Source organism: Lissotriton helveticus, chromosome 7 (assembly GCF_964261635.1).
Source record: "Lissotriton helveticus chromosome 7, aLisHel1.1, whole genome shotgun sequence".
Classification (NCBI taxonomy): domain Eukaryota; kingdom Metazoa; phylum Chordata; class Amphibia; order Caudata; family Salamandridae; genus Lissotriton; species Lissotriton helveticus.
The window spans coordinates 1768942781-1768961620 of record NC_136068.1 but is presented as its reverse complement, the minus strand read 5'-3'; the positions used below and the strand labels follow the sequence as shown (position 1 = coordinate 1768961620).

Here is an 18840-nt window from a genome sequence, read left to right as displayed (position 1 = left end):
GGCCTAAAAGTGGATTCTGTTACGGATTGGTAGCCAGTGCAAAGCAATCAAGTGAGGGGAAATCCGGGTTCTTAGTCCAAGCATGAGAACTGCCCTGGCTGCCGCATCTTGGACAACCTTAAGTTTGTTTAGCAAAAACTCAGGAAGGCCAAAATATAGAACATTTACATAATCGAGCCTGGAGGCAATAAGTGCTTGAACCATGATCTTTCTATGAGAGAAAGATAGCAGAGGGAGGAATTTTCTGGGCACTTTCCGAAGGCCGAAACAGGATCCTGTCACAGACTGAATTCGGGTTTTCACGGATAAGGAATTATACAGTTTCAAGTTCTTGACTGCCCTGACCAAAGACTGAGGAGGAGATATGTCAGCTGGCCACCATTGTTCCCATACATCATGAGAAGGAGATCCGAAGAAGATGATTTTAGATTTCTCTGGGTTGCATTTTAGTTCATTTAATCTGAGCCAGGTAAAAACTTTCTTCAGACAATTTTTTATCATCCCACAGTCAAAGTCTTCGTCCTTCTCACATGTGAACGACAGCTGAGTATTATCAGTGTAGGAAATGATTGTTGCGTCGTAAGCTTCGACCAGGTGGGCGAGAGGGGCCATGTACAGATTAAACAAAGGTGGGCTCAAAATAGAGGCGGGATGTTAGCAGCAAAACCTCCTGGTTTCTGTCCTCTAAAAATAAAGAGAAACATTTCAACATCGTTTCCCTGTGGCCGCACTCCCGCAGTCTCTGCAGGAGACGTCATGGGGCACGGTGTCAAACGCTGCAGATAGATCCAAGAGGATTAGTACCGCTTTGCCTACTTTATCAAGTTTGTCTTTTGTAGCCTCAGAGATTTCAAGTAAAGCAGTCTCTGTACTGAAGTTGGAACTAATCCCCGACAGGATGGAAGAGATTGTTAGCTTCTGCGTAGTCGGTGGTCACTGTGTTTACATATTTCTCTAAGGTCGTTGCGAAAAAGGGAAGGAGTTAAATTGGTCTGTAGTTGGCCGCTATTAGGGGATCGGCTGAGGGCTTTTTCAGCAATGGGAGTATTTTAGCACATTTCCAAATCAGGGGAACCTGTCCATTACTTAATGATGAAATAAGTACTATGTTAGCCTTCGTATTAGTAATCTTAGCCACGATAGCCAATATTTTCGCAGGACACGAGTCTACAGGAGACCCTGACTTAAGGCCCTTCCTAATCTTCAGCGATGTCGCTGGAAGAAGGAAGGGGAACTGTGTGAGGGAAGGACCATTGGGAGCTGGCAGAACCATATTTCTATCTTCTTCTGGAAGAGGCTGTGCAAAAGAAGTTTGGATGGTGATAATTTTCTCGTGAAAAAAGGTTGCTAGCTGATTAGTCCATTCTAATGAAGAGGTAAAGTGTCTAACTGCTACTCATGGAGCAGAAAATTCGTTGACAATTAAAAAAAATTCCTTACATTGGTTTGCGGAGGACTCAATTTTAGATGAGAAAAAAATCTTCTTTTACTCACAGATTTTGTTGTGATATGCTTTTAAGGCTGTTTTATAGATTTCTTTATTCTCAGAGCTCAAATCTCACCTCCATGCTGTTGCCAGGTGCTTGCAAGCACTTTTTCATTGCCTCAAAGTTTCATTGAACCAAGGGGTAGAATAGCTCGCAGCTTTGCGAGACCGCAAAATTTGGGGAGCAAGTGCCCATGTACTTTGCTTCAACCAATTCTCTAGCCCATTGGCATCGCTCTCAATGTTGCCACTGAGTGAGAGAGGGTGTAGAGCTAGCTCATTATTCAATGCTTCAGGGGTAATTTTGTGAAAGTGTCTAGATATGTAGGACGGTTTCTTGACCTGGGCTTGGGTATCTCTTTCCAGTTTGCATATCCTGAAACCGATCAAATGATGGTCTGTCCATACTAGCGGGACAGGATTGTCCGTTTGACTTTCTTCTGCTTCGTTCTGTTGATTATTGCAGCGCATGTTTTTTTATACAAAAATCACAGAGCTTCCATAAATATTGAAATGCCATGCTGTGTATTTCTTGTGTATTTCTTTGGGTATGAATGAGTTCCCAAACAAAAAGGTTCTAGATCTGTTTACACAATTTCCTTGGGGAGTCAGGGTTGCCATGTTCTGAGGTTACATAATCCATTTGATACTCTGCCAGGTTAGGGGTACAGATGGAGCACAGTGAGCTAGCAGGACTAAGGCCAATATATTCTGATGGTGTGCGTAGAATCAGTCTTGACCAGTTTTGACATTTATGTAGTCCAACAAACGCACAGTTTTAACTGAGAAAGTATAAGCCGTACGACACTGAGAGAAATAGAGAGAGGACTGCAGGTCTCACAAGGCAACTTCACATCGTAATGGGGAGGCGGGGAGGGGGGAGAGAGAGAAAGAAAGAGAAAGAGAAATAGAGAGAGAGAGAGAAAGAGAAAGAGAAATAGAGAGAGAGAGAGCGAACAAACTGCAGGTCAGAGGAGCCAACATTACCAGGGTTACTTTATTATTATTATTAACCATTTTATAGCGCGCTCTGCTACTGAGGAGTATCCTGGCGCGGGGGAAAGAACAGCGAAACCACGTGCTTTAAGAAAAGGGATCTCAAGTAGCGCTGTTAAACAGATGAGTTTTTAGGTGTTTTTTGAAGACGGCTACATTGGGTGTGGAGCGCAATTGAAGAGGAAGGGCATTCCAAGCGCGCGCCACGACCACCGCAATCGACTGGCCGCCAAGCCTGGCACGCTTGAAACGGGGAAGGGATAGTCGAAGCTGAGTGGAAGATCTCTTACTGAGAGAGAGAGAGGGAGAGAAAGGGCTGCAGATCACACAAGGCAGCTACACAGCGTAAAGGTGAACATTAACCAGCGTTACTGCGGATTCCAGGTCACATGCAGCCGATTCACAGTGTGCAACCCAACATTACCAGGATTCTCGATGAGGATATAAGACTGAAAGTAACATATGACAGTCTTCCAGTGCACAGCACACCATTACCAAGGACACCAGAAGTGATAGTTCACTGCAGGCAAAGGAGTGCAACTCACTGATGTACAGGTGAACAATAGCAGGTGTACCACAAGTGGAAGAAGACTGCAGTTAGCAAAGGGCAGTTTTCCAGTTTACAGGCCAACATTACCAGGGGCATCAAGAGCAAAACAGACAGATACACCCTGACAGACTAGTACATATAGACTTCTCTTCAACTCATTTGTACCAATGAAACAACTTCAAAGCTCAGTGTAGTTTTGAATATAAACAATTTATTGTTTTGTACAAATTTATAAAATTAGCTCAAAAGTCTCTTCTGCATAATAAGACAAGTAATATATAAAAACAATACATTATTAAAAACAGTTCATTTCAAATCACAGAATCCCATTCCACAGAAGTATTTACATGGCTCTTATAAATATTTCAAGACATGTATACAAATTAAAATAAAAGGCTCCACTTTTACAGAAAAAAACAGTGGAAGATGCAAAAAGCTAACACCCAAATCTCTCGTGTTCCAGTGTAGGGGTGAGAGTCTGTAGCGGGGACTTGTCTGCATGCCGCTGCACCTCATCACCACAAATACTGTGTGCAGAAGGAGAGAGAGAGAGAGAGAGAGAGAGAGAGAGAGAGAGAGAGAGAGAGAGAGAGAGAGAGTACTGCTGGTTACACGAGGCAGCTTCACAGTGTAAAAACCAACATTCCGCTGCACCTCATCACCACAGATACTGTGTGCAGAAAGGTTGAAAGCTTAATATATAACAGAACAAATATAAATAAAACTACTTATTTGTCCAGCCAGTGGTGAATGCCACTGCAGACATCTTACAACTACTCTAAAATCATAAAAGCTTTAGCAATGTCTGAAACGCATGCTACTGTTAGCTGCACACATCGAGTACCAAACTACTTTCAGGATACAGTAATATACGTAAGGTGTGAGAGGTACCAACATTTTTTCACATAAAAAGTTTTAGATCCTCCCTGCTACTTTCAAGGACAAAGCTCAGACTTCTCTATGGCTGATGCTAGATTCATTGAGTGACATCTATTTTCAACAGTGATGTCATAGTCTTTCATCAAGTGCCGGAAGTGATGTTGCAGTCTGACTTTGGGTTTGTGAAGTATTTGTCTGATTTTCATTTGTTGAGTGAAATCCCACCAGGAAGCAGAACTTGCAACAGAGCTCTGTTAAACGGTACTTTACAGAACCTCCTAACCCGCCACAAAACACCCATAACCTAAAAAAGAGCTACATAGTGGCACAACTTCAGAAAATGAGGAGTCACATAAACCCTAGTGTAAAAAGTGAAAAAATACAACAGTGCAAGTTTGCCACAGGTGCCTGGTGTTTTTTTTAAAAATCAGATTTACAAATGTGTTAAAAAAATTAGATTCAAGGCGCGGTAACAGTGTTTGTGCTCCTTCTTGAAGCATTATCCCCTTGCTTTTACTACCAGCTAACAACTGGCAGTAAAACTGGGTACAAACGCACAGCATCACAATTTGCGCTCCGTTCTTAATCAGAGGCAGTGCAGAAGTTGAGTAAAAACGTTTAAGCCAATGTCTGCAAAGCAACTAGAGCCTAAATAATCCTGTGAATATCTACGAAATCAGCAGATTTTAGTTTGAGATGTACACCTTCTTCAAAGGAAACTAATATTTAAAAGTGTATTAGGACAGGACGGTCACAGTTTCATTTCTAAATCACTTCAGTCAATGGTGTGCTGCTGTCAGTAGAGGACTGAGCGATTTAAGTCCAGTAAGAGCATGATGTACAGGCAGCTGGCTTTGTTTACTCACTGTACAACTAAAAACAGAACACAGTGCACAGGGAGACCTTTGCTCGTAGACAAGGTGAGTGTGTACCTGAGGCCAGGAAAATATCACACAATTGTGTTCCAGTTAAATGGCACAGTGATTCACTGCATATAAATAATGTTACTGCACAGAGTAGGTTTCCACAGGAAGCCAAGAGTGATCCCATGCGGGAGGATTTAAAAAACAAAGGGGCAAATTTATCATGGTATCATATTTGCGATGCACTTTCACCGCGCTGGGTGATACAGGACGGCACCTAGAATGAAGTTTACTAAGCCAAGCAAGGCAACCTTGCGTGGGCCTGTGTGGCTTGGTAAATCTAAAGTAACGCAAGGCAGTGCACGTTGTTGCCTTCCCTTACTATACCCTGTGAAGGCAGGGGCGTAACACAGGCCCCCGCAGCCCACGCGGTGCAGGGGGGGGGGGGTCCTAGCTCCAAGGGGCCTCCTCGGCACTGAACTCTTGCTGGGAGAGCTCCCGATTGAGCCCGGAGGGGGCTCCCCTAAGTACCGTGCAGGGAGGCCCCCTCACTTTTCGTTACGCCACTGTGTGAAGGCATTCCATCTGTGGAGCGTGGGTGTTCCCACCCATCCACCCAGGGATTTTGGCGCATTTATGCCTTCCCATGGGTGGCGTCAGCAGGAAAAACATCTTTATTTCTCTTTGTTGTTTCCTCTTTCTAAGTGTGTTGCATTCTGTCTTAGAAAGTGGAGAATGCTTCTGAGGATTGCTATCGTGCAGAAGGTGCCCCTTCCTGCACAAAAACAAACATGCCCTAACGCAGGCACAAGCAGCACACTCTGCACCATGAGAACAGGAATGCACCATTTAACGTTAAATATGGCGCATTCCTGTCCTCTACCTTTCTCGCATTGCAAAGCAGCAAGGTTGTCTTGCTGCGCTGCATTGCAGGAAAGCGTGATAAATCCAGCCCCAAGGACTTTTAGGGGCTTTGGAGCATTAGATGATTTTCTCTCAGAAGACCTTGCAGAAAGATTGTGGGCTTTTTACAATATTTGCCTTGAGGATTAGTTTCATTTTTTTTTTTGTCCTTAGGGCATGTCTGTGTGCCACATGGCGCACATGCCCATGTGGTGTGAGAGAGAGGTGGGGTGGGGGAGAGGTGTGGCGCCGCGGCCAGGGAGACTGACGCTGGAATCTGGGGATCAGGGTTCGATCCCCGGCTCCGGCGGCAGGTTAGCCCAGCACCATGTGACTCTGGGCAATAGCTCGCTTAATCTTCCCGATGGCCCCCAGCGCCTAGAGACCCTTACGGGTGATTGTGCGCTTTACAAATGTGGATTATTACATGCCTGCATTTGGGGTGCTAGAGGGTGTCAAAGTGACACCCCCTGCACCCTTGCTGGAATCGGTATTTACCGAATCGGTAAATACCGATTCGGTATTGCCCATTGATTCCTATGGGCTTCAAAGCCCATAGGAATCAATGGGCATTGCCGAATCGGTAAATACCGAATCTTAACGATTCGGTATTTACCGATTCAGAAATACCTACACCCCCCCCCCCCTCTATTTTACCACTTCTTAAATACCGAATCGGTAAAATTCGGTATTTAAGAAGTGGTAAAATAGAATTACCTACATCTAGCCCTATGCTCCGTAATTTAAATTATCTTTTGTTTTTATCACATTTTCCAGCAGTCTGTGCATTTTCATCGTGGTTTCTAAAATGGCTCTCCCACTAAACAGAATTACCCTGTCTTTCTAAGATGGCTGCCACAATGATATGGGCCAAGCACGTGGTTTTTCATTATATTCCCTGTTTCTTATCCTTCAACATGACAAATAAAGATTGCAAGGAGCAAAGGGATAATTTCGTTCTACAAAGAGACCTGTGTGTGAACAGGAAATCATTGAGTTTCCATTGCTGGCCCCAAACAGGGCAGTTAGTAAACAAGAATTTTAAATTAAATAATAAAGTATCTATGTAAGCTCATTTGGTAAAAAGCGACAATCAGTACCCAAGCACATCAGTAGCTGCAGCACTCTACACAAATTCACACCATGAAGAGTGAAAATCAAGCATGGAATTCAACAGTCAGGTATGCTTGCGCGTCCAGGGAAGTGCGCATGCATGCGGAATGTAGCGTGTGCATGGATGAGATACACAGGCAGTGGAATGAGCTCAGATTTAAATCTACTCAAGGGATCTAGACCGTCACGAGGCATAGGATGATTGACGTGTTTAGTTGTCAGTGCAGTGCATTCTGGAATTTGTAGTATTGTCTACTGCATTGGTAAACAGCCTTGAACATAACTGATTGTACTAAAAAGGCAGCTGAAAACAGGTGCTCTTTGGCTAAAACCCTGGCTTCTTCTTCACCACCACCTCAAAGCCACCCACCTCTCCCACTCCCTTCTGGCCCCACCATCAGATCTAGGTTTTGTTAAGCACACAATTTTTAAGATGTTCCCATTACAATAAAATATCTTCTATAAAGCGCTTCACTGTGCCTTGGAGCCACCTGCAGTGATTCACATATGTCCACTTTCATAGTCACAGAAAGATATTTTAGTCATTTTCTCCCCTCTTCCTGTTATGTTTTCGTTGGTTCTTTGATGTTTTGCAATCTTTTAAAGAAGTTACGCCAACAGATGATTGACCAAAGTCGCTCTCTTATAGTCCCTCTGAATCAGGGTTTTCCGTGAAGTAGATGATTTTGAACAAAAAGCGTACTGTAATTAAACATGAAATCAATGCTTGAGACCCCAATTCTAGCGAAAAAGCACAATTCACTAAAAACTCCCTGCAAAGTAAGTCTGAACTCGCTGGCAGGCTGCATTCCATGAGATTTCCAAATGATGCCGTTTGCAGCGCTGCCCCACCAGTTTGAATGCATATCTCCCCACTGCCGGGGCAATGGATGTGGAGTCTGAAGAAAACAGAAAAAAGCTGCCACGTACCTCAACGTGATTTCCCAAAATCCCACCCGTTTGACCATCTCACCCCCAGAAGGCATCTAGACCGCCTTGTTGCTTCTGCTCTCGGTGTAATTTGCATCTTGTTTCTTATCTCTAATTAAAACCCCATCCGGGTCATTGAATACAGAGCAGGAACGAGCCCCTCTTCTGTCCCAGATGTTCACTTTTGACATTCAAATGCTGCTAAGCGTGCCTTCTCGATTCCAGGAAACGTGCGTCACACAGTGATGACATCAGCGTAACTCCAGTGCTTCTAAACCAATGATGTTCTTGACAATGAGATGCTGTGGTGTGTGGAGGTGGCGGGCTGGGTCCACAGCTGATGAAGACTCGCTTCGTCCTCTGGTCAGTAACTGAAATGAGTGACATTCTTGCTGCAAAGTAAGTCAGATGGTAGAACAGGTTTGGCCAGCACTCCCTGTGAGGTAGAGAAGCAACACTACAGTTCAGGAATGCATTGCGATTTGTGTTCGAAAAGGAGGCTACAAATTCGCTAGTCCAGGCTGGTTGGACACAAAACAAACCCCAAACTCACCTTATTTCATGCACCATGTTTAACACCTGCTAAAGCTTCCAAAAAGTCAAAGGCCTGCCCAGCCTTTTTTAAGAAAAAGAAAGTTGATATCCGCCATGGTCGCAGAAGTGGAAGTCTGAGACCCTCGATATATGGCGTAAGAAGTTGCAAGTAGGGCGGGGGCAACGGGTCTTCGTGGCTGTGGGCCTTCCCTGAGATGCGTTTGCCCCACCACCGTCCATTGATCTGAGTGGCAGTCATGCAGTCCATGCATTCAGGTCATGTTCCTTAGGACTTGGCCACCTTACGCTTCTGGCGGACAGTCCGCGAGGGCAGTGGAAAGACCTTCTGAACCTTGGGGTAAATGTAATACAGGGTCATGGGTTGGTAGGTGGGGATGAAGCTGAGACTGCGGCTTCCATACGGGATGAAGAACGGCGCGGCCGGAGCAGGGTGGTAGAAGTACTGAGTGCCCTAAGAGGAGAGAAAAGAGTGATGTAAGAGAAGGAAAAATAATGGACATGGTCAGAGGGGCATTGGATATCAGTCCAGAGAGGAGACACAAATAAGGTAGAGCAAATCACTAAAAAGAGAGGATGGACTGGGGATGGAAGGATAGGGAGGGCGTAGAGAAGTCAGGAGGGAATAAAATACTAGATATATAAAAAGAGAACATACCGAAGTGAATGAGAGGGAGGAATGGGAAATAAGTAGGTAAGTGAAAGGAGGGAACACAGAATGAGGAGTATGAGAGGAGAGGAAGAAAGGAAGGGTATATTGAACATAACAGCGATGAGAGGAGACAGCAAGAAATTAGGAATATAAGAGAATAATAAAAACAAGAGGAAAGAATAAGGAACGATCAGCGTGGGTATGGATTCTGATCCCCTCTAAATACCCCCCCGTTCGTGACCTACGGTCGGGACCTCTAGTCAATGCACCTCATTAGTGTGCTGCGACCCCCACATTTATTCCAAGCACTAGGCGTGGAGGCAGCTCTGACAATGCTCATCACTCAGGACTTGCAAATGCTCATTAATTGCCATTACAGTACTGGGCCCCACACACATCTCCGCCATGCACCTCGCGTGACGTGTGGCTCCCAAGCCATCCCACCCCCTGATCTCCCTGTACTGAGAACTGCACCTGTCTGTGCAATTGCACCTCACTCTGGCCCTTAAGACCTCCCTCCCTCCCTTCCCCTGATTTCTCTGTACTAGGGGCCAAAGACAACCCTTCTGATGCACCTCAGTCCTGCAGCATCCCCTACAATGGGACCCACACACACCTCTCTTACAGGGAGCCAAAGACAGTTCTTCAGAGGAACCTCAGTCCTGCATGGCCCCCTACAATGGGACCCACCCACACACACACACACACCTCTCTTATTGGGAGCCAATGACAGTTCTTCAGAGGCACCTCAGTCCTGCATCACCCCCTACACTTTACAATTTCTGTCTCTCTCTCTATCTCTCTCTCAGTTCAGAGCTCCATGGCTCACAAGCAGAAAGCTGCTTGGCTAGTGATGTCAACAGGCTGCTCGGCTTCTTCCTGGCCATTGCTAACACCTCTTACAGCTTGCTCTAAACTCCACCCACTGAGTCTGTCAAAGAGTCCTTGGGCACTGCCTTTGTAGCCTCCATGTAGAACATCTCTAGGTGAAGTGTCCTACCTGCTTCACTGTGTTGATGACGGGCACCTTGGGAGTGCACACCTCCTCCTTCGGCTTACGGATGCTTTCATCTTCAGAGGAGCTCTCGCACGGGGAATCAGAGCCATCCGAGTGGTAGTCGGAAGTCTCCAGCTCTGAGGGGCTCTTCTTGCCATGCTCCTTGCTGCCCTCATCAGGAGTGACTGTGAAGTGGCTGCTATTCTCGCCAAGCCTGGGAGAGAAGAGAGAGATTAGGTGCACAGCCTGGGCTGACGAGGATCACATACTGCCCAGAACCTACGCTTTCTGAGATGAGAACGTCCATGCACAGATGAGGAGTCCACCTTAGTTCATGCACAATTTATGAAGAGTCAACATTCATTCATGCACAGAGGAAGAGTCAACCTTTGTGCATGCACAGATGAAGGCGCTACCTTCGTTCATTCACAGAGGAAGAGTCAACCTTCTTTCATGCACAGAGGAAGAGTCTACCTTTGTTCATGCACAGATGAGTCTACCTTCGTTCATGCACAGAGGAAAAGTCTACCTTTGTTCATGGGCAGATGAAGAGTCAACCTTCTTTCATGCACAGAGGATGAGTCTTCCTTCATTCATGCACAGAGAAAGAGTCCACCTTCTTTCATGCACAGAGGATGAGTCTACCTTTGTTCATGCACAGAGGATGAGTCTTCCTTTGTTCATGCACAGAGGAAGAGCCAACCTTCTTTCATGCACAGAGGATGAGTCTTCCTTCGTTCATGCACAGAGGATGAGTCTTCCTTCGTTCATGCACAGAGGAAGAGTCAACCTTCTTTCATGCACAGAGGAAGAGTCTACCTTTGTTCATGCACAGATGAGTCTACCTTCGTTCATGCACAGAGGAAAAGTCTACCTTTGTTCATGGGCAGATGAAGAGTCAACCTTCTTTCATGCACAGAGGATGAGTCTTCCTTCATTCATGCACAGAGAAAGAGTCCACCTTCTTTCATGCACAGAGGATGAGTCTACCTTTGTTCATGCACAGAGGATGAGTCTTCCTTTGTTCATGCACAGAGGAAGAGCCAACCTTTTTTCATGCACAGAGGATGAGTCTTCCTTCGTTCATGCACAGAGGATGAGTCTTCCTTCGTTCATGCACAGAGGAAGAGTCAACCTTTATTCCTGCACAGAGGATGAGTCTTCCTTCGTTCATGCACAGAGGAAGAGCCAACCTTCTTTCATGCACAGAGGTAGAGTCTTCCTTCATTCATGCACAGAGGATGAGTCTTCCTTTGTGCATGAACGGAGGAAGAGTCAACCTTTATTCCTGCACAGAGGATGAGTCTTCCTTCGTTCATGCACAGAGGATGAGTCTTCCTTCGTTCATGCACAGAGGAAGAGTCAACCTTCTTTCATGCACAGAGGATGAGTCTTCCTTCGTTCATGCACAGAGGATGAGTCTTCCTTTGTTCATGCACAGAGGAAGAGTCAACCTTTATTCCTGCACAGAGGATGAGTCTTCCTTCGTTCATGCACAGAGGAAGAGCCAACCTTCTTTCATGCACAGAGGAAGAGTCTTCCTTCATTCATGCACAGAGGATGAGTCTTCCTTTGTGCATGAACGGAGGAAGAGTCAACCTTTATTCCTGCACAGAGGATGAGTCTTCCTTCGTTCATGCACAGAGGATGAGTCTTCCTTCGTTCATGCACAGAGGAAGAGTCAACCTTCGTTCATGCACAGAGGAAGAGTCTTCTTTTGTTCATGCACAGAGCATGAGTCTTCCATCGTTCATGCACAGAGGAAGAGTCAACCTTCGTTCATGCACAGAGGAAGAGTCTTCTTTTGTTCATGCACAGAAGATGAGTCTTCGTTCGTTCATGCACAGAGGAAGAGTCAACCTTCGTTCATGCACAGAGGAAGAGTCTACATTTATTCATGCACAGAGGATGAGTCTTCTTTTGTTCATGCACAGAGGAAGAGTCTTCTTTTGTTCATGCACAGAGGAAGAGTCTTCTTTTGTTCATGCACAGAGGATGAGTCTTCCTTCGTTCATGCACAGAGGAAGAGTCAACCTTCGTTCATGCACAGAGGAAGAGTCTTCTTTTGTTCATGCACAGAGGATGAGTCTTCGTTCGTTCATGCACAGAGGAAGAGTCAACCTTCGTCCATGCACAGAGGAAGAGTCTGCCTTTATTCATGCACAGAGGATGAGTCTTCTTTTGTTCATGCACAGAGGAAGAGTCTTCTTTTGTTCATGCACAGAGGAAGAGTCTACCTTTATTCATGCACAGAGGATGAGTCTTCTTTTGTTCATGCACAGAGGAAGAGTCTTCTTTTGTTCATGCACAGAGGAAGAGTCTTCTTTTGTTCATGCACAGAGGAAGAGTCTTCCTTCTTACAGAGAAAGAGTCTACCTTCGATCACAGGCAGATTAAATCTACCTTTGTGAATACACAGAGGAAGATTCTACCTTCGGTCATGTACAGATGAAGAGTCTAACTTCGCTCATGGGCAACTAAAGAGTCGATTCCAGCAGAGAGTAGGTAGGTCTGATGGTGCACTTGCCGCGAAGCAAGCAACACTAGTTACTTCCCTGTGTCCTCCCTGCTGAGAGCTGTTGTTGATTGCTGCCAACCCCAAAGGGTTCTGTCATCCAACTTCAGGTACCACACTATAGGTTTTGGGTTTGGTTATTCAGGGTCACATCACCAGACAACCAACCACTGTATATATAGCTTTTCAATATTTTGATCCTGTCTAATTGCCACTATATCTTAAGACTATTCAGGCAAGAAACATGTTGACCACTTGACTTTGTGCCATCCCTGAACATTACTTCAGCAGTGCGCCACTCCTATTTTAATTGGATTGGAGATCTCACTGATTAAAATATTTCTCTGGAGTACTTCGATATCCCATTTTACTCCACCACTTAGATTACTCACTTGCACCACATCTATCTACACACCAAGGCCCTATACCCACACAGCACCCAACGGCAGTGTGGAATAAAAGATCTCCAGCAAAGAGCCCCTCATAGGGAGCCCGTCAGGTATTGCAGCGCCGACCTGACGAGGAGCAAGCCCTATGATGAAGCATGACACCCGACCGGGTGTGTGAGGGCCTTATTCCAATAGGGAAAATCCCTTATTCCTTCTATAAATCTGGACTGAGGACCACGCAGTCCTGTTGTCCCCTCCTTCCTCCCTTTTTATCAACTGCATATCTTTTTGTATTGACAAATGAAGAGTCTACCTTCGTTCATGGGCAGAAAAAGAGTCTACCTTCGTTCATGGGCAGTTGAAGAGTCTTCCTTCATTCTTGCACAGAGGAAGACTCAACCTTCTTTCATGGGCAGATGAAGAGTATGCCTTAGTTCGTGCACATATGAAGAGTCTCCCTTCATTCATGCACAGATGTAGAGTCTCCCTTCATTCATGCACATATGAAGAGTCTTCCTTCATTCATGCACAGATGTAGAGTCTCCCTTCATTCATGCACATATGAAGAGTCTTCCTTCATTCATGCACAGAGGAAGAGTCAACCTTCGTTCATGGGCAGATGAAGAGTCTACCTTCGTTCATGCACAGAGGATGAGTCTTCCTTTGTTCATGCACAGAGGAATAGTCTACCTTCGTTCATGGGCAGATGAAGAGTCAACCTTCGTTCATGGGCAGATGAAGAGTCTTCCTTCGTTCATGCACAGAGGAAGAGTCGTCTTTGTTCATGGGGAGATGAAGAGTTTTCCTTTGTTCATGCACAGATGAAGTCTACATTCGTTCATGCACAGAGGAAGAGTATTCCTTAGTTCATGCTCAGAGGGAGAGTCTACCTTCGCTCATGCACAGAGGAAGAGCCTACCTTCCTTCATGCACAGCTGAAGAGTACACTGCCTTCATGCAAGATGAAGAACATGTCTGCCTTCATCCTCAGAGCGCATTACTGACACCGGCGCAGGACAAAGCTCTCAGGAGACGCACTTACTGTACACTATCGAGAGAGTGAAGCAGCTACTCGCTCCCCCTAAGGGTGAATTTTCCCACACTGCACCCTTCTGGAGGACTTATGGTCCCTGACCCCTTTCTAAACCCAGGCTTTCCTGCCACCGGCAGTGGAAGATGGATCAGAGGTTTAAAAGTATCACCATCCTTTGCTGAGCACAGTCCCCAGCACAGGCTGGTTCATGCCTTAACAGGTGACAGTGCATCATTTTTGTACCTGAATGCACAGTCCCAGCCGGGGACGGTGCGCCTTTTATTGTCATCCAGCCAGACGGGTCATGACGTTAAACTATCTGAAAGAACATATAGTGATTTAGAATAGCAGCTGGGGGTCTGGGCACCTTCAGGGCGATATGTGATGAAAGACTTCGGGCAGATTTACTAAGGAGGCTGCAATGAAATGCAGCGTGAAAATCTACTGGGTTAAACTGCAATAAAAGGGTGATATTTGTGCTGCATTGATGAGGTCATTGGCCATGCAAACCCAAATACCACTGCTTGAATGATGGTAAAAACGATTTACTCTTGTGGCGCGAAGTGCGAGGGTGTCTTAAGTGAGTTTTGTACCCAAAGCACACCCACAGCTGCAGTTCTCTTCACACAGACTGCCTAAGGGTAAATCACATAATGGATCATTTTGCCAACTTACATGTGCAAATACCATGTGATTTCCTTTTACCCGTTGATGCATATGTTTAGATTAGTATATCTTGCAACGGTAGCACGCGCTACTTTGTGAAACTTTAGGTTTAAATGTGCTGTGTGGATAGCAGATCTGGTTCCTAGGGCCCAGATTTTCAAAAACGTCATGCAACACAGCGCAGCAGCCAAAAATGCTGCGCTGCGTGACAAGGAGGGAGCTGGAGTGTCATATCTACAGAGATATGGCTCTCTCCTCCCTTCTCCCGCGTGCAGATTTTAGGTACCGTGCACCAGGCACACACCTTAGCACTATTGTGCAAGAGTGTGTGCCTGAGTCTACCACAGGTTTTGTACTGGAAGGGTACCCTTCCAGTACAAATTAGTATGCTTAGACACACTTGAAAACGTTTCCTACTTTCTACGAGTGCTGCACAGAGCAGAACACATGCAAAGTCAGAAAAGAAAGGAGAAAAAAAACCATGTCAGCATATAACGCCTTCTTTCAAATGGCATTAACATTTGGAGCAAAACCCTGTCTACTATTGTTTGTAGATATGGTTTTGCGTCAAAAGGCATGGCTGGTTGCATGGGAACGGCCATGTACCACCCATGTAACCTCTCTCCCCCCCCCCCCCCCCCCTAGCGCCAAGTAACACAAATCCGTGCTTCACACTGGTTGTATTACTTACAGGGTACTTTCCAGCACAGAACAAGCTATGCACTGGAAAGTAAAATAGGAAAAAAAAAACATTTTGTGCTGGTTAGCGTCACTTTTCTGATGCTAACCAAGCGCAGAATGTTTGTAAATCTACCCCTACGAGTTCCTGGCTCACTAGTACCGCTCTCCATGAATTTAGCACTGTGCGTACGTCAACTTCAACAGAAAAATCCAACGTAGGTTATTCTATGCTGTAGTTTGCAACGTTTAGCATTGCTTAATGTCACGAGAACACCAGTGCAAACAATAATACATCTTGTGCCTAGCAAGAAGCCAAAAACTTACAGAGACCCGAAAATACTGTTTGTGTTCCCACTTTTTGATTAGCTGTATTTACAAAGGGTGACGTGTGAAATACATAAATTCTGCCAGTTCATGTAAATGGTTCGCGAATGGGACACGCCCTGTTGGCACCTGCTGCAGGTGTCCCGTGGATTGCATTCTGTCAACAGCCAGGAGTAAATATAATGCTTCAGATGTGGTGTTGGCGCTGCCACATACATGCCCTTGGCAAGCCCTGGCGCCTGTGACTCACCGGCAGCTGACTTCACTGGGGTCGATCCAGAGGGACATCTCGTTGGGCAAGGGGAGCTCGGAGTAGGCCAGGCCACTGGCGTCGCAGGCCCGCAGCAGCGATTCGTCCACCTGCTGCTTCCGGTTGATGCGGATGCACCTGCAGAAGAGAGGGTTAAACCTTAGAGAAGAATACCAGCCATTTTTATATAGCGCTTCATACCACACTTCTGCCATTTCTAAGTGCTTTAAATACCAGGTGTTACTGTTAACCAATGGAATGAAACTCAATGTACCAACCTCTGAAGGATGCAAGGCCGAGTTGCCCATGCACTCTTGACCTTCAGATAACTGTTTCCAAGAGGCTAGGGGGGTGCCAGGAGTGTGTGTACTCAGAACGCGTGTAGGCAATGACTGAGGTTAACATGGGCCGGCGATGGTGTTCCTCTAGCTTCCCACCAGAATGTACCGGTCCTTCTCCTGAGAGGCTAAAACTAGATTAGCGCCTCTTATACTCAGTCCAGCGCCTCCCCACTGCCCGGTGAGATGGTAAACTCGTTTCACAACAGGATGTGGAAAAGCAACTAGTTTGTGATAAACTTTGGAGACCAAGATACAGAAGGGATACCCTGCTCTAGTCTGAACCAAGCCATGGGCCTTCCAACAAACAAGGCAGTGACTTCACATAGTTCCACTGGAAAAGCAAGCACTCCGCAGTGCATGCATGTATCACCCTAGTGCTGGTTCGGAGAGCACTGCACTCCCCAGAAAGATAACCCGCCGTCCCCTGAGGACTCAGTCCGTGCACATCCACACACTGGCCTCTCTGCTGAGGCTGCCGTCGGTAGTCTCGGTTGATGCCAGAAGTGCCATGCAGTCGTTTGAGATCGCTAACTCCTATCAGACAACAGGCCCAAGCTGACAGCAGCCAAACTGCTCAGTTCTTAAACACTTGTGCAACACGTAGTAATAATCTATTTAGAGAGCAGAAAGCACATGCCAGAATTCGTTACACTTATTCGGCATTGGGTCACCTGGAATGAAGACCAGGAGATGAAGACCGGGAGAGGATGTAGCCTTATAGTTAGAGTGGTTGACCTTGGACCTGCGGAACCGGGTTCAAGTCTCAGCAACAATGCTCAACATCCTGTGATTCTGGCCAAAACGGCAAATCACTTAATCTCCCCGTGCCTAACAAATATAAATGTGTTAATCTGTAACGAAACAGGTGCTCATGTAAAGCGCTCTAATACCCGATGTCTCGGGTCTAGTTCGCGCTACATAAAACTCTAAAAAAGAAAGAAGACCAGCAACCAATGGGGTGAGCTCAGTGTGGGCCTTGCATCTGCTGACCCCGATGTCGTGTCGTCATGCCTGACTCTGCCTGAGGACAGAGCAGGCAAGCAGGAAGAGGAAGTGAGGAACAGGAACAGGAACTCAAGTTAGACTGTAAGCCAGTCACATCCTGGCAGGGAATAAAGGTGGATGTGCAACTAAGAGCTCCGACTCCAGTGTCTCATTTAGGGCGTCTCAGACGCGACAATGGCGACGAGGGTGGGATGTGTCTACCCCACGAACAAGATCGCGCAGCACGACGACGAGTCTGCAGTCCTCCTGGTGGCCGCCTAAGAAGAAGAGAAACGACAGAGAAAAGGTGCGAAACCGGTGAAAGTAGACCCGGCACCAGTGACTGTCATGAGCTCCAACCTGGCCTCTACCCTTCAAATACAAAGCGAGCGAAGCGCTCGCGCAGCGCTGAACGAGGAGAAGCCCCGCTGAGCAGCGCCGCTGTGAACGCGCAGATCCAGCGCGAGTAACACTGCGGTGGCCGCGACGATCCCGCTCACCCGCGAAGGCAGAAAACAGATGTGAGGGTGAGTCCTGCTGAAACGCAAACGCGAAAGCAAGCTGAATAAAGCACGTGCGTGACTGCTGCATGAGCGTGTAGAGAGAAAAGGAGAAGACAGTGTCCCGCCGGGCGGCCATTTTTAAGTCAGGCGCTGGTCTTGCACATCCCACGTCTCTACCACGGCGGCCATCTTGAAGTCAGGCACAACCACTTCACATTCTAAAAAAGGGCGGGAACACGGACCCTCACCACTACTTGAAGCAAGGAGTGCCCTAAGCAGCGAAACCCCTCATAAATAACTCATGTCTGATGCCGATCCTCCCAGTTCCTCTACAGGAGGGAGTCTACCAACGCAAACCAACCCAACCATGATGCATCAAGCAGCGTCCGTAGGAGCACCCTTCATGCGACAACCTCAACCGCTGGTGGTGACGCCGGGTAACACAATGGGACCTGCGTGGAAGATTTGGAGCGAGGATTTTGAAGATTACATGGAGGGCTCCTTCGTACAAGACTCAAAACGCAAACTGGTGGCGCTGCGGAATCTAGCAGGCCAAGAGATAGCACAAATAATTAAAGAAATGCCCGACGCAGCAACTGCCACATATGATGAAGTGAAAGCTGCCCTGGATAGACGCTTCCTACACAAGCGCAACGTTGATTATGAACGCTATGTATTTAACCTAGCCGCCCAAGAAAAGGGAGAATGTATGGGCGATTTCATCATGCGTATCAAAAGAATGACGCGACACTGCGATTTTGAAAACTTCAAGACGGAAGACGCACTGCGACTTCGTATCATCGACGGCTGTCGATCTGAATCACTACGCAGGCGACTCCTAAAGAAATCATACACCCTGGAACAAATTGAAGAACTAACGAGAATTAATGACCAAGCTGAAGATCATGCCAAGCGAATAGAAACTCACAAGCCTGATCACAAAGACCACGCTCTCCGAGTACAAGCACGCAAGACCACTCGGCCCGTGACCAGCACACATAGGGCGAGCAAACACCAGCACAACTCCCGGAGAACGTCACCCAGACGAGAATCACGACACGCCAAGTCCACCAGATCCACACCTGCGTGTTACCGATGTGGCCAAGAATACCCTCACTCAGGACAATGCCCGGCAATAGGCCAACGATGTCATCGATGCGGGAAGGACAACCACTTTGAGATAGCCTGCCAAGCTAGACAATCAACACGCCAGTCTCCTGCCCCGCGATCCAG

The 18840-nt window shown here is 46.6% G+C and overlaps 1 protein-coding gene across 3 annotated transcripts in view; it reads right to left on the bottom strand.

Annotated features, from left to right (window-relative positions):
• Positions 1-6104: 6104 nt before the first annotated feature.
• The window catches only part of LOC144770748 (protein BTG3-like), a 75110-nt gene continuing 62374 nt past the window's right edge, over positions 6105-18840 (bottom strand). For 2 of the 3 annotated variants that reach the window (XM_078655493.1, XM_078655495.1), the window contains exons 3-5: positions 15780-15917; positions 9925-10135; positions 6302-8726 (exon numbers count right to left, since the gene is read on the bottom strand). In XM_078655493.1, the coding sequence (XP_078511619.1) occupies positions 8541-8726; positions 9925-10135; positions 15780-15917 (535 nt within the window). In that variant the 3' untranslated portion in view covers positions 6302-8540. Of the gene's footprint in view, positions 8727-9924; positions 10136-15779; positions 15918-18840 lie in introns of all 3 variants that reach the window. The other variant, XM_078655494.1, reaches the window with a different exon arrangement.